The 13,343-nt window shown below is 37.0% G+C and overlaps 2 protein-coding genes across 2 annotated transcripts in view; both read left to right on the top strand.

Annotated features, from left to right (window-relative positions):
- The window catches only part of ABCD3 (ATP binding cassette subfamily D member 3), a 28,459-nt gene extending 21,168 nt beyond the window's left edge, over positions 1-7,291 (top strand). The window contains exons 16-23 of the mRNA XM_058843345.1: positions 370-433; positions 784-861; positions 954-1,019; positions 1,115-1,204; positions 1,423-1,542; positions 1,960-2,064; positions 3,403-3,459; positions 4,222-7,291. Of these exons, the coding sequence (XP_058699328.1) occupies positions 370-433; positions 784-861; positions 954-1,019; positions 1,115-1,204; positions 1,423-1,542; positions 1,960-2,064; positions 3,403-3,459; positions 4,222-4,299 (658 nt within the window). The 3' untranslated portion in view covers positions 4,300-7,291. The remainder of the gene's footprint in view (positions 1-369; positions 434-783; positions 862-953; positions 1,020-1,114; positions 1,205-1,422; positions 1,543-1,959; positions 2,065-3,402; positions 3,460-4,221) is intronic.
- A 2,964-nt stretch (positions 7,292-10,255) lies between these two features.
- The window catches only part of SLC44A3 (solute carrier family 44 member 3), a 108,320-nt gene continuing 105,232 nt past the window's right edge, over positions 10,256-13,343 (top strand). Inside the window, exon 1 of the mRNA XM_058843350.1 lies at positions 10,256-10,965. The gene's annotated coding sequence lies outside the window, so the exon portion shown is untranslated. The remainder of the gene's footprint in view (positions 10,966-13,343) is intronic.

The raw sequence follows: 13,343 nt of genomic DNA, 5'->3' as shown, positions 1-13,343 counted from the left end.
GGAGGTGAGCAGAGAAGTCATTCATTGCATGTTTTAGGGTTAGTGAGATACTCTTCACTACTAGGTTTAAAATGCCATGCATCCTTAAATGTAGGTTTATATCCACAAGATATTTTGGAGACCAAAGGCTTAGAAGTATTCAAAAAACAAATACAGGGGATAAAACCAAACCTGTAGGTGTAGATGCTTAAAGTCTAGGTACTTTTTTGGTTCAAGAACTTGCTTAGCTGTTAATAGTTGGAAACTGGAAGGGGAATTAAGTACTGCTGAAGTATTTCCCAGTGCCTTAAATTTCTCAAGTAAACTTGCTGTACTAGCTTCTTTTAGGCAACTGTTGTTTTTTCTTTTTTAACTTTGCAATGCATGCAGGTTTGATCATGTTCCATTGGTGACACCTAATGGAGATGTTTTGATTCAAGACCTTAACTTTGAGGTGAGTTTTTTAGTATCATAGGAAACAATATTAATATAAAATTTTCAAGGGAAGATGGTAGTTTCAAAGGTCATCCTATTTGTACAAAAAGGGAAAACAAATCATCATGTTAGTTTAAAAAAAAGGGCAATAAGATATTTTACTCAACAAAGTTTTTATTGGTACAAGTGCATTTTCTTCCAGCTGCACTTGGTGCTAAACCAGTTGGGGAAAAAAAGCCTAAATTTTGCTGGTAATTGCTCATTGTAATGTTAGAAAAGTATGTACAAGCATATGATGATACCAGATTGTCTTTTTGGTTGTAGAAGCTTTCCTCACTACCATTTTTTGTGTTGGCTTTGCAATTTTAGGTTCGATCTGGTGCAAATGTGCTGATTTGTGGACCAAATGGGTGTGGGAAGAGCTCCCTGTTCCGTGTTCTTGGTGAGGTAAGGGAACTTTAGAAAACAAACAGGGGAGAATGCAAAGCATGGTTGTAATTGGACATTTTTGTCAAGTCTAAATCTTTTTCCTTTTGCAGCTGTGGCCTTTGTTTGGTGGGCGTTTAACAAAACCTGTAAGAGGAAAGTTGTTCTATGTTCCTCAGGTGAGACCAAGTCATTCAACAGTAAAGTTCTCTTTCTTTGTTTCTTATGTTTAGAAGTATCTGACATATCTTTTTTTGCTCTAATTGTATCTCAGAGACCGTACATGACTCTTGGAACGCTCAGAGATCAAGTTATATATCCAGATACTTTGGAAGATCAGAAAAAGAAAGGGATTTCTGACCAGGTAATGATAATTAGTTCATTAACCCTATGTCTTGCTCAGGATGAGTAATGCTTCCAGTTCAGAAATACTGCAACTGCTAAGAAAAGTACTGCATCTAATAGGATTTTAATACTTATGAGGGTTGATAGTGTTATGGTATAATCCTTTATAGCTTTTTTTCAACCATTTGTCTTCTAAGTTCATGTAAGCTTTATTTGTCATTCCTGTTTCCATAACAGGTGCTGAAGGAGTACTTGGATAATGTCCAACTGGGTCAAATCTTGGAACGTGAAGGAGGCTGGGATAGTGTTCAGGACTGGATGGATGTACTCAGCGGGGGAGAAAAGCAGAGAATGGCAGTATGTCTCAAAAACATAAATGCTTAACAAATGCAGAACATAAAAAATAAAATCTTAACTGTAAGCTATTTCTATTTATTAAATTAAATATTAGTATTTGACACAGAAGAAACCCCCAAAATGTGAAATACCTAAATACTGAGAAAACAATTGAAAATAGTGGGGTTTGTGCTCAAAATTTAAAAGGAAATACTGGCTTTTAAACATCCTTTCACCATGTAAACAGAATTTCTAAAATTGTCTTGAATAAAAAGTATAATGTGCAACTTTTGGATTTTCAGGTTTCAGTGGGTACCAACTTAATTCCCTTTCCGTAGTAGATTTTTGGACACTAATTCTTAGTTAACTTCTAACACTGCACCGTTGCTGGTAGTTCTTTATCCACAGTATCTTTTTTTTTTTTGGCTTGCATTCCAGATGGCAAGGCTGTTCTATCATAAGCCCCAGTTTGCAATTCTGGATGAGTGCACCAGTGCTGTTAGTGTGGATGTAGAAGGCTACATTTACAGCCACTGCCGAAAGGTGAGCTCTTTGTTTCTGGAATTATCTCTGTACATTAACAAGAAACCTAAAATGGTATAAGGTTCATTCTTCCTTATGTTTACTGCAGAAAAATTTAAAAAAAATTGGAAAAAAGCTTAGGGAGGCATACAACTTTATGCACACTAGAATTCAGTAATCATTTTGTAGTCCTAGTATAATTTAGATGTACATGTAGTCTCTATGATATACAGAGACCTCTTAACTAACTGCTAAGTAACCTTACTTTTCCAGATAGAGTCTTAGAATGTCAGGTTAGGACCAAATAATCTAAAATTATAGAATGTTTTCTTATTTAAAAGGCTTCTTTTGGCCAGGCTGGAAGTTAAGATTTCCATCTGTTTTGAGATACAAAAAGCCAAGCACTCTAGGAAAATGTGATGATGCTAAATACAGCTTTGTGTTTCCTTGTCCTCTTAAACTCACCATTTCAGAGTCTCTGTAGTGCCATGTGAAAGCAATTTTGAATTTAGGATGTGAATTTACTTTCACACCCTAGTCTGGGAGAGGAAGGGCTTGAAATGATGTTAGTTATTGAGTAGCAGTATTCCAGAATGATAATGGAGTAAAGCTGTGCATCCACTGAAATATGTGCTTGAAATTAAAGGAGCCCTCTGTAGTAGTGAATGGACATTAGGTGAGGACTCTGCAGGAGAAGGATCATTATTTCATGAAATGATTTTACCACAGTGGTATCAATACCCAGGTTTTAAAGTCTATTTTCCATGTATTTCTTATTCTATGAACTTGAATATTCATTTGTGCTTGCCAAGTGACTGATGCATGTTACTGAAAAGTAGAATTCCTGGTTAGGCTGTCCTTGCAGAAAGAAAAAATGTTACCTTGCTTTATCATCAGAGTCAATTTGTCCTTGCTGCTACTGTTGGGGATGAATAGTTGACCAAGTTGAAAGGAAACAAAGGAATTCACTTATTCACTTCAAATTGTCACTCTAAGTTTGTCATTCATTCCATCTTTTGTGGGTTTTGGATTTTTTTTATTGTTAAAATTCCTTTATTCACCAGCTTTATTGTTTTACCTGCCTCCTGCCTTGCCTTTTTTACTCAGTTAATTCTATGTTTGACAAATCTTTAGGAGCAAAAGAATGGTGAAATCAGTTAAAAATTATAATTTCCTCCTGATTGTTTTCCCCCACCCCCGCAAAATCTTGTAATAAAAGCTATATATATATAGTGTTAACAATAGTCTGGAAGTTTGTGGTTATGAATTTAAGATCTTCATCTGATACAATATTGAAAAATAAATAATACCTAACCCATGAGAAGAATTAACTGTTTTGTGGGTATTTGTGTCATATAGGTTGGCATCACTCTCTTCACTGTTTCCCACAGGAAGTCACTCTGGAAACATCATGATGTATGTAATATTTGCTTTATTAAGAATATTCGTGGGTTTTGTTGACTGACTCTATGAAATTGACTTGGTGATTCAAGGTGTTATCATTTTACATCCTAATAGGTCATGTTCTGTTTGGGTTTTTATAAGGTTTTACTCTTCATTAGTCCATTTTACTCTTCGAAATATTCTTATGCTTTTAGTTATGAAAAAGTGCTATCCTAACATTTTATATGTATCTATAAAATATGAGAGGCTTGCTAGACGCTCAAGTCTTCCTTCTTAGACTTAAAAAAATCCTTGAACTAGAATTCAGTAAACAGTATGGATTTTTTTTGCTTTCTTTATATCAAATACATTTATGCTTTAGAAGAAAAGGTCTCTAAGATTACTTTTTATTGCAAACTAAGATTTTACTTTTATTACTTTTAATATTTATGCAGACAGACTGTACATGTGCATAAAAATACTGAGTTAATGCACAGGGATAAATCTGTGCCCTAAGAATGTTGTCACAAAACCCAAGAGAACAGTTTTAAGTCTAGATATGGCTGTTAGCAGACTGATGTATGATGTGCAAAAACATAGTTTAACATTTTTACAGAGGCAGGTGATTAATGACATGTGAGGTGGGAGCAGCTTACCCTCTGAGTTTAAGATTTTGCTAAAACTTTTAAAATGTTTTTTAAAGGTTTTTAAAAGTACTTCAAAATATAATTTATCTAGGTCTTTGTAGAGCTGGTTATTTTTAGGGGTTAATAACATAATGCTGTTTTTTTTCAGTTCTACTTGCATATGGATGGCCGAGGAAACTATGAGTTCAAGAAAATAACCGAAGACACAGTTGAATTCGGATCTTAAAGTCATGAACTGAACTACTAGAGACTGATGATTACAGGAAGTGTGTAGAATGTCTGACAATGTACCATAAAATTACTCAGCTTGTTAAGCATTTACTATTATGTAGGATATTGCTAATTGTGTATATGTTGGTTTAATTATTGATACGTACTAAGAATGTCCTTATTCTTGTGGTTTAAAAACCTGCCTAAATTAAATTGGGCTTAAATTAGTGTAACCTGATTCATCCTGGGATGCAAACCATTTGAAATCGGCTGATTTGACTTTTGTAGACCTTCTTTCCCTTCAGTGAAAAGCCCTGTTAAAATTAGGGTTGCTACCTCGCTTGTTCCTGCAAATCAGTCTTGGATTTTTGCTCTGTTCTATGCATGTTTCAGAGAGATCTCGCATGGTGCAGGACATTGTCCCATCTTCAGATCTGTGCCCTGTTAAATGAAAGAGCCTTTTCCTTGTCCAAGCCTTGTCGTGTAGCCAATGTGCCCTTGCTGAAAAAGGATGAACTGAAACTAAAAGACAAAACTAATTCCTTCTGGTGTTTAAAAAAAAAAATAAGGTTGTTCTTTGCTGGGATTTGGATTAGTCTTTAACATCTGTATGTCCATGGAGTCCTTTCTGCAGCTCAGCTCCCATTCTCTCCCAATTTAGCAAGAGCTTCATGCATCCTCCAGCCCAACTGTCCTTTTGCTGTCAGAGAAATATTGTGGTAATGAGTTGAGAGGAGGTTGAGGGAGGAAAGGACTGGTCCACTAGAAAAAGCAGGAGGGAAAGTGATGATCCTTGTATCAAACAAGCTTGTGAATATTTCTAGCTCTGAAGAAATGAATGACTCCCACAAGGAGAAACAGAGAATGTGGGTCCAGTCATTCCTCAAATCAGTAGAGGTTATAACGGGCCCAGAAATGTTAATCTGTGAAATAGCAAACAGTTGTCCTGTGTTCAGTCCTGTAATACACCAGTTACTTTTTCCAAGTTCCTCCTTTTCTCTGTCTTCAAAAAAAATCTGACGATTTTATGGTTTTAGCTGCCCTTCAGCTCTAAACTTGAAAGCAAGTAATAATGGTACTCTCTGTTTGGCCTTCTAGGCTGTGAAGCCTGAAACAATGGTTTCATTCTTCATGTTTATTCTCTTATTGTCATAATGTTTCTTTATTTCCAATACAAATTATTTACCAGTGATTCTCTGTGTTTTGTAAGGATCTCCAGTCCTTGCTGCTGTTTTTGTTCCAGCTTCCAAATCCCCTCAAAAGAACCAAACTCTTACAATAGTTTACTGTAATTGTTCCATACAAGTGATTACTGTGGTTGTTGTTTGACTTTGACAAACATAAATCCAGCAAGGTGTTTTTTTGTGATCAGGGAATAGGAAGGTATAATTCAAACTGAATTGCTGTTTAGGCTTTAAAACAAAAAAATTACACTACCTGTTGTACAGTGAAGGTCTAGTAGTTTTTTATTGTTCCATGTAAGATATAATAGAGGAATGCACTACATGAAGGCATGCATAAAATATGCAATACATCTGTACTTTGTGCATCTTTTATTGAGGGTTTAGATTTTAAAAAGCCCCTACTTTTTATAAAATGAATATGTACTTGGATGCACTGCTGTTTGTTAATTTTTACCCAGTTTAATTAGTAATTTTCTTTCATGTTGAAATTGCTACCTGTTAATATTTTTCCTTGTATCATCATTCTTGCCCTTATCTGTCAGTATTCTTTCAAAGTACTCAAATGCAAACAGCTGTCATGGTACAAGAATCTAATGACCACAGTAGAATCAGAGTATAATGCATCAATGAAGATCATAAAAGCTTCTCTCTGAAGTACAACATATTCAAGAGAATAAGGTACCAGAATAATTTTTGTGCTTGTTTTACAGGAAGGCAGATAGGTGTCTGATTTCACTAATCTCTTGTTTCTGTCCATTCAGATTCTCACATCAGCCATAGCATAGCAGGTAGCAGCATGCTGTGTGTGAGGTTGTAGTCTTTTTCTAAGTGTAACCATGGAAATAGGGATGCCAGATAGGTTGTTGTGTGGGAAGGTTTTTGGTTTGGGGTTTTATTTTTGTGGAAGTTCTCAGCACAAATGCAACTTCTTCTCTTGGAAGGTTTATTTTAGGAGCCTTTTAGAGAGACAAAGAAAAAATTAATCTCTAAACTGAGAAAGTTGCTGTGATCTTTGTGATTAGGGCAGTCTTTTGCAGTGGAGTAGTGAACTTGAGATACTTTAATGTATTTTTAATGCTAACAAGCAAAACCATACACAGCACACTTCCTTTGCCCCCAGCAGCCAATCCCAATTGTACTTTACAATTTTAATGGTTGTAACAGAATTTTGTGTAATCCTGTATTTATTTTTGAAACTAACAACAAACAAACAAACAAAAAAAATCCATCTCCAAAACCAAGGAGGAATCGGTTTACCTTTAGGTGCCATGAAGTTTGTTGAAACTGAGGATGCTGGTATCTCCTTAGGGCCAGGACTTGTTTCTAAATATACTGGAAGGAAAAAAAAATATTCTTCTGGGCTTGATTGTAAGGGAAGCTTATAAAGAAAATATAAAAAGAATGATATTTTAGAATTATATTATTAAAAGGCCTTACATCAAAGTGTTTGAGATAGACTTGATCTAATGAGAGATTGTAAAAAAATCTAATGAAAATGATCGAAGTCTCAGTTCTGTTGCAGAATTGCACTGTGATACTGTATTTAAGTTGTGTCTCTTTAATAGCAGAAGTTGGAAATTCATGAAATGGAATTCTGAACTATCTTAGTAGACACCATACTGATTAATACTTTCAGTCTCAAATTGTTGGTGCTTTGAAGATGGTACTGGAAATAGTCAGATGGCTGCATTTCAGCGGTGGGAAACATTCCTGAGTGTAAATACTGTAAAGTGTTTTGGAGGGGGGAAATGGCGCTATGTAAATGTAAGACATTAAGTGCCTCTGAAATAATAATGATAATAAAAAATCTAAAGATAAAATATATCTAGGCTTTTCGTGTTTCTTAATGATGTGATCAGAAATTCTGTAATAATATAGTGAACGCATATCTACAAATATCAAGTTACTAAATGAGGCGATTGTCTTGTGTTCAGCTTTGAAATCTGCAGTGCTGTCTGAAAGTTGCCCTGGAATCAGCCAGGTGATGCCATCTGGTTTAGGCTTAACCAAGTACATGAGCTCAGTTCTTGAAGACATGTACTAAGAGCAGTGGGATTATAGATGCATTAATCTGCTTTAAATCTGTGCTGACATTGGCTCAGTTGGCTGTATTAGCGTGGTGCTAATAACACATGAGCTATTGACCTAAGAACTGGACTCAATGATCTTCGTGGGTCCCTTCCAGCTCAGAATATTCTGTGATCCTGGCCTCTCTCTTCTTTGTCTCCTGGCCACTTCTTTTCCCTTTGTTGATTTTAGAAGAGCCTGAATAAGATTAACATAATAGCAGTATGTAATTATTTTGAGTGCTCCTTCATCTTTGTACTTTGAGGATAATGTTAATCTTTTTTCATCTTTTTTGTATTTTTAATTTTTAATTGTTTTCCTTTGTTGTGGTAGACATACCAGCTATTATGATACTTGAAACACAGTAGTGTAAAAGTGCAGCCAAGATATGCTTGAATTAACTGATTTTTAAGTGATCAGCATTTTCTATTGCTACCTAGTACAGATTTTTCCTTTTCTTAACTGAAATTAGTTGTGCAAAAAACGTATTGTAAAGCACTCTTAAAGGGTAGAGCTCCCTTTGAAGGAAAATGTCTCAACCAAGAATGCAGTCTTACAGATCAAAGTATTGTTCAATTAGAGACGACAAAAGAAAGGAATTTCTGTGTTGTGGAAGGGATGTTTAATACATACATTTATTTTTTAGATATATTAAATCAAGGTTGAAGTTAAAAATCCATTATTAAAATTTAAATTTAACTGTTGTTGATACTGTGAGATGTCCATAGAAACATCCATGGTAATGATAATCTGAAATCCCACTGCAAAAAATGGTGGGGTGAAAAGGCTGCCTAGGTTTTATAGAGAAAATAAACCACAACTTTTATCTGTCAAGAAAATCAACAGTGTGCAAATTCAAATTTTTGTGTATAAAGCTGCTTTTCAAAGCAGTTATTTCTATGTATAATCTATTTACTTCTTTATTAGGTGGACATAAGCAGATGGTTTGTGCCAGTCCCTTTCCTGAGTGTGGAAAGAGGTTTCTTGGTTTTACTAATCAGGGATATACAGCTGTGTCAGGGAGAGGTGAGTTGGTTGGTTTTCATTTCACATGTTGTGGTTCGAGGCTCTTGCCAGGGGTCTGGACACAGTCAGGTATTTTTTATGATGCCTGAAATTTCACTGGGAAGTTTAGAGGCTGTGCACACTACAGACTGCTATGTTTGTTTACATGTTCTGATGAATCCCATCCTGTCACATGTACTCAAAGAGAGGATGAAACTAGTTTTACTCAACCTAAACCATTCTATTCATCTTGAAACAGAAATATAGCCAAGTTAGATTATTATGAAAGCAGCTTGTCTTTCATGTTAAAATCCTTAGAAAAATGTTATCTTCAAAGCCTTGGTTGAACTTCAGCATCATTTTCTTTCCTTGTATTAAAAAGCAGAGTCAGGTGACAAGTCTGGAACTTCACAGACAGAAGCAGTTTTAAGGGAGTAATTCGGTAAATTCAGGGATTAAATAGGAATAATATGCCTAAGCAAATTCCATGGGGATTGACTTGGGTAACTGAAGACATTTTGCCAGTAATCCTGCAATGAATTGCTACAATGCAAGAATAATCATCCAGTTGGCATTTTAAATGGGAGAGAAGGGAAACTTGGACTCTCCACATATGTGGATTATATCTTTCACAAACCAGGCTTATTCACAATCTCTTACACTGCTTAGAAACCTCTCTCTTAGTGACCTTTGGCAAGTCTGAACCATAAAGATTGAACACAATTGCTTTTACTGGTGAAAGGAACACATTTGTTGTAATGCCCAGCCTGTTCCCTGCTCTGCTTGGCCACAAACCAACATCCTTTATTTCCCACCCATCCCTCATTTTGGGAAACAAGTGGCATCCACACATGATGCTGAACCAAAATAGGACAGAACTGGAAAAATGAGGTCAATTCTGTCTAGACAAAAAAAAATAAACACTGAGGCTGATTTACTTGGGTAGAAATAGGGATCTCCACCTGCATGACTAAGCAAATTTTCTCCATTAAAATGACTTAAGAGTTTGGCATGAATCAAAGTCAATTTTTTAAGCTTGATTATTGAAAGTTTGGGGGATGCTGTTCTGATCCCTCAGCTCTAATCATGCTGTCAGGGACACACTCCATGTGTGCAATTGAAGAGGTTTTCTATGTAACCAAATATACCCCTAATCTCTTTATCCTAAGTGGTTTAGTGCAAGTAGATTCTGAAAAAAATTGGCTACTTTTAATCACTGTGAATCATGACAAGTGTAAAAGTGCTCCCCAAAATAAGCTAACCTTATTTACTTAATTGTAGTATTTTACTGCAGGAATGTGTTGACACAAAAGCAACAGAAGCAACTGATGGGACAGATGTGGTAACACACTGAAAGATGAAGTATCTATAGAGAGGTTAATGTGTTGGGAAAAATAATGGTTAAAAAGCAAAGCTTGTGTGCTGGAGGCTTATTAAAACTTGGATGCAATATTATGCAACAAGACTTCTCTGAAAAGCCAGGGACCATTTGCAAATACTTTCTGGAGCATAGTAGGGAATTAAGGGCCAAGGTCAAATCTACTCAGCCCACCTAATGCTAACTAGATTCAGAAAAAAAACCTTTCCATTTTTTTCAGTTATGAAGATAGCTGTATTTACAATAGTTCTATGCAGAGAGTTTTAGAAAGGCTACTTGAAGTTAGATGTGCATGTTCTCTTCATGCTTCACGTGTTACCTCTGTAAACTGTCCCTTGTGCCCTGGGGTGCATCATGCTGCTGGTACAGAAGATACTGGAGCAGGAGTGTGTGTGACAGACAGTAGTGATTCCTGCATGCACCATGTATTTTATTGTCTGAGTTTGTTGTGTGGGGACCTGCTTGAGAGACAGGTACAGAGCAGCCTCTCAGCTGGGACCTGTTTTGACTTCTTGTGCCTGTCACTTGCTGTGGAGTAGAAAGTCTTTTTTCGAAAGATGTTTTTGGGGTTGCTTTTTCAAGACAGGCTCAGTAGAACTCAAAGCACATATGGCCCAAAATAACCCCAGTTTCAAACACAGCTGCCTTCCAGCTATTCCTACCTGTGCCTTTCTTTTCCTTGCCACTGGATAGCATGTTATCAGAATTGCAAACATAGCTTGTACTTCAACATAATTCACAGGGCTAGGGCTTCTACAGCTCTATTTATGACGTGTGCAGCAGTAGTAAAACATTTTCCAGTACTTCTAGAAGACTTCAATTCTTTCTGTGAGGTACTTAGTCCGTTTCTCTGAGAGTTAAAAGGGCAGGCAGTAAGAGGACTCTGTTTTCTGTTTGAAGGATACTGAGGCACGGAAGTCTGGTGAGAAGCGTAACAGTCAGCCTGAAAATGTAATTTTGAGCTATTCCTGAGTTTCTGAGACTAAAGAAGTTTGTCAGAAGGGAGTATGGTTTTGTGCAGGCTTCAACACCAACATGCAAACAATAGGTAAGTTCTGATTAATTGTTAACTGGGGCCTTGTTTCAGCAGTGTTTGAATATTGGACAGCACAGGGTGCGTTATAGCCCAAGATTCCTGGAGAAGCTGTCAGAGGGAAGCGCTGAATAGGACATGGGAGGTATCTGGGAGAAGAGAGCTGTTCCTACCCTTAATATCAGCTCTTACTGAGCTGTTCAGATTATGGTCCTTTTCATTATTAGAAAAGAGAGGATCTAATAAATTTCTTGTGCTCTTTTCCTCCAAATATTGGTGAATTCTGGATCTGACTCAATCTCAGTGTGTTAGTCGTTTAGAAACATTTGGATTGTTAATGTGCTGATTATGCCCTTTTTTACCACTTGGTGTCACCTTTTCTAGGCACATGAGGCGCAGAAAGCAGACCCAGAATTCCTGTTGAGGAGATGGCTTAGGGTAGAAGCTGTACGTGCAGGGCCCTGCTCCGATAGATCGCTGTGAGGGGAGGGAGGAACGGGTCCATGGTTCCGTCAGTGACTCCTGCAGCACTGACACACGGGGTGTGGTGCACCCTTGGTGCTTTCTGGAAGCAAGTGATCATGTTAAGAGTCAAGTGGAAAGCTGGGAAATCAGACTGAGTATCATCTCTGTGGAGATGTACATGTTTAGGGTGACTGGATGGTAAAGTATGGAGGCAACAGAGAGAAACTTTTGGTGTTAATCAAGGATGCACTCTTTAAAGTAAAAAAAAACCTCAACTAACAAACCCAGATTCTCCCCTGGAATAATGAGTGCTTTCTATTGGAGTAGGTTTTAAAATTTCACTTGTCACACTAGCTCTTCTAGTACACTAGCTGTTTAATTGAGTTGTGTAATTACTGAACAAGTAATTAAAAAATTGCCATGTGATCTCATTGGGAATATATTTCTCTGTCGGCAGGAAGGTGAGTTTTAATTAAACCTCTTTTAATGAAACATTTTTTTGAATTTAACAATGTCAGTACTTTGCTGCTTAAATATTTCTTGAAGTAATAAGGTAGAAAACTTGAAAATAAAAGTAGAAGAAAATGCATCAGGGAGTATAAATGAGATCTGTAACTGTGAAGACTGTTTAAATTCATGATAATGACTTCATTACTATTTTAAACAAGGCACTAAAAAATTACACTTAAATGTAATTTGGTGAAGTAAGTTACTTGGAGCAGTGCTAGTGAATGTTCTGGAAGTTACTATTACTATAATAATGACCAAGGGGAACTGTACAAGGTAAAAATAATGCTTCCATGTTATTAATATGTTTTCAATTGTGATTAATGGATGTGGGTTTATTCAAGTTACATATTTTGATTAAAATGAGATCCTGCCTAGCTGTCTGAGGAAATAAGGCAGTGGGTTCATCTCTCATGAAGAGTAAGTAATGGGAATGAGTAGGGAATGGAAGAGAGGAGGGAAACATCAACAAAGGAGCCAGAGGAAGTCAGGGGCAGAAGCATTTTAGGCTTCTTACAGGACCCAGTCACTAAAATATGTTACTAATAGGGTACAGATTTTGACAAGATGAGAAACAGGCACAACCTCTGCAACTGGACATCTGAGACAGGACCTGTCTGTGAAACCCTGGAGACAGTCAATGTGGCTGCATGTTTATAACCAGGTACTGACAGGTTTTATGGAACAAACCACCCCTGAGGGGAATCTTGCTATGAAAGTAGCTAATTCAGCTAGAGTTAGAGGCTGAGGAGTTACAGGGAAAGATGTTCTTTCTGGGTCCTTTGGGGGGATGCTGCAAGAGGCTCCGTGGGTTGAGTGAAAGCCTGTGCCAAAAGCAGAAGGATCTCACTGGTGGGAAGATTTCTCATTATATGTTGTAAGGAAGAGCTCTGCAGCACATCTTTATGCTCTGAGCTTTGCTAAAAGTTCTGCTGTAGAGCACTGGAGGACACACACCATCAAATAAGGGAAGGGCAGCTCTCTGTAGCAGTTTGTCTGTGTGAGGGACTGACTGGGCGTAGTCTGTGAGGGAACATATACCATGGTGAGTAGCACCACACCTAAGGGTTGTGGAAAGATTTTCAGCTGACCAGTTCCTGCTTCTGTCCTGTCCAGCAGGTTGTTCTTTTCCTGTCATTCTTGAGCGTGATCACCAGGACAAACACAGACTATAGAAAGCATGGTTAGTTGTATGTGGGTAAATTCTGTGTAATTCAATTGACACTTGGGTCTGATAATATGTATTACAAAGTTCTGAAACTGTGGCAGTCACTATGAACCTGCAAAATAATCAGCATTACAAAACTGAACTGAGAGGGTAATCTATCACAGCTGCTTATTCTTACTTCATGCAGAAACTCTTTGTCCTGAGTTGCCACATAACTAGTGATCCAAGTTAAGCTCATAATCACATTCTTATC

Source organism: Poecile atricapillus, chromosome 7 (genome assembly GCF_030490865.1).
Source record: "Poecile atricapillus isolate bPoeAtr1 chromosome 7, bPoeAtr1.hap1, whole genome shotgun sequence".
In the NCBI taxonomy this organism is placed as follows: Eukaryota; Metazoa; Chordata; class Aves; order Passeriformes; family Paridae; genus Poecile; species Poecile atricapillus.
The sequence above is the reverse complement of the archived record's forward strand: the minus strand, read 5'-3'. Positions and strand labels throughout refer to the sequence as shown.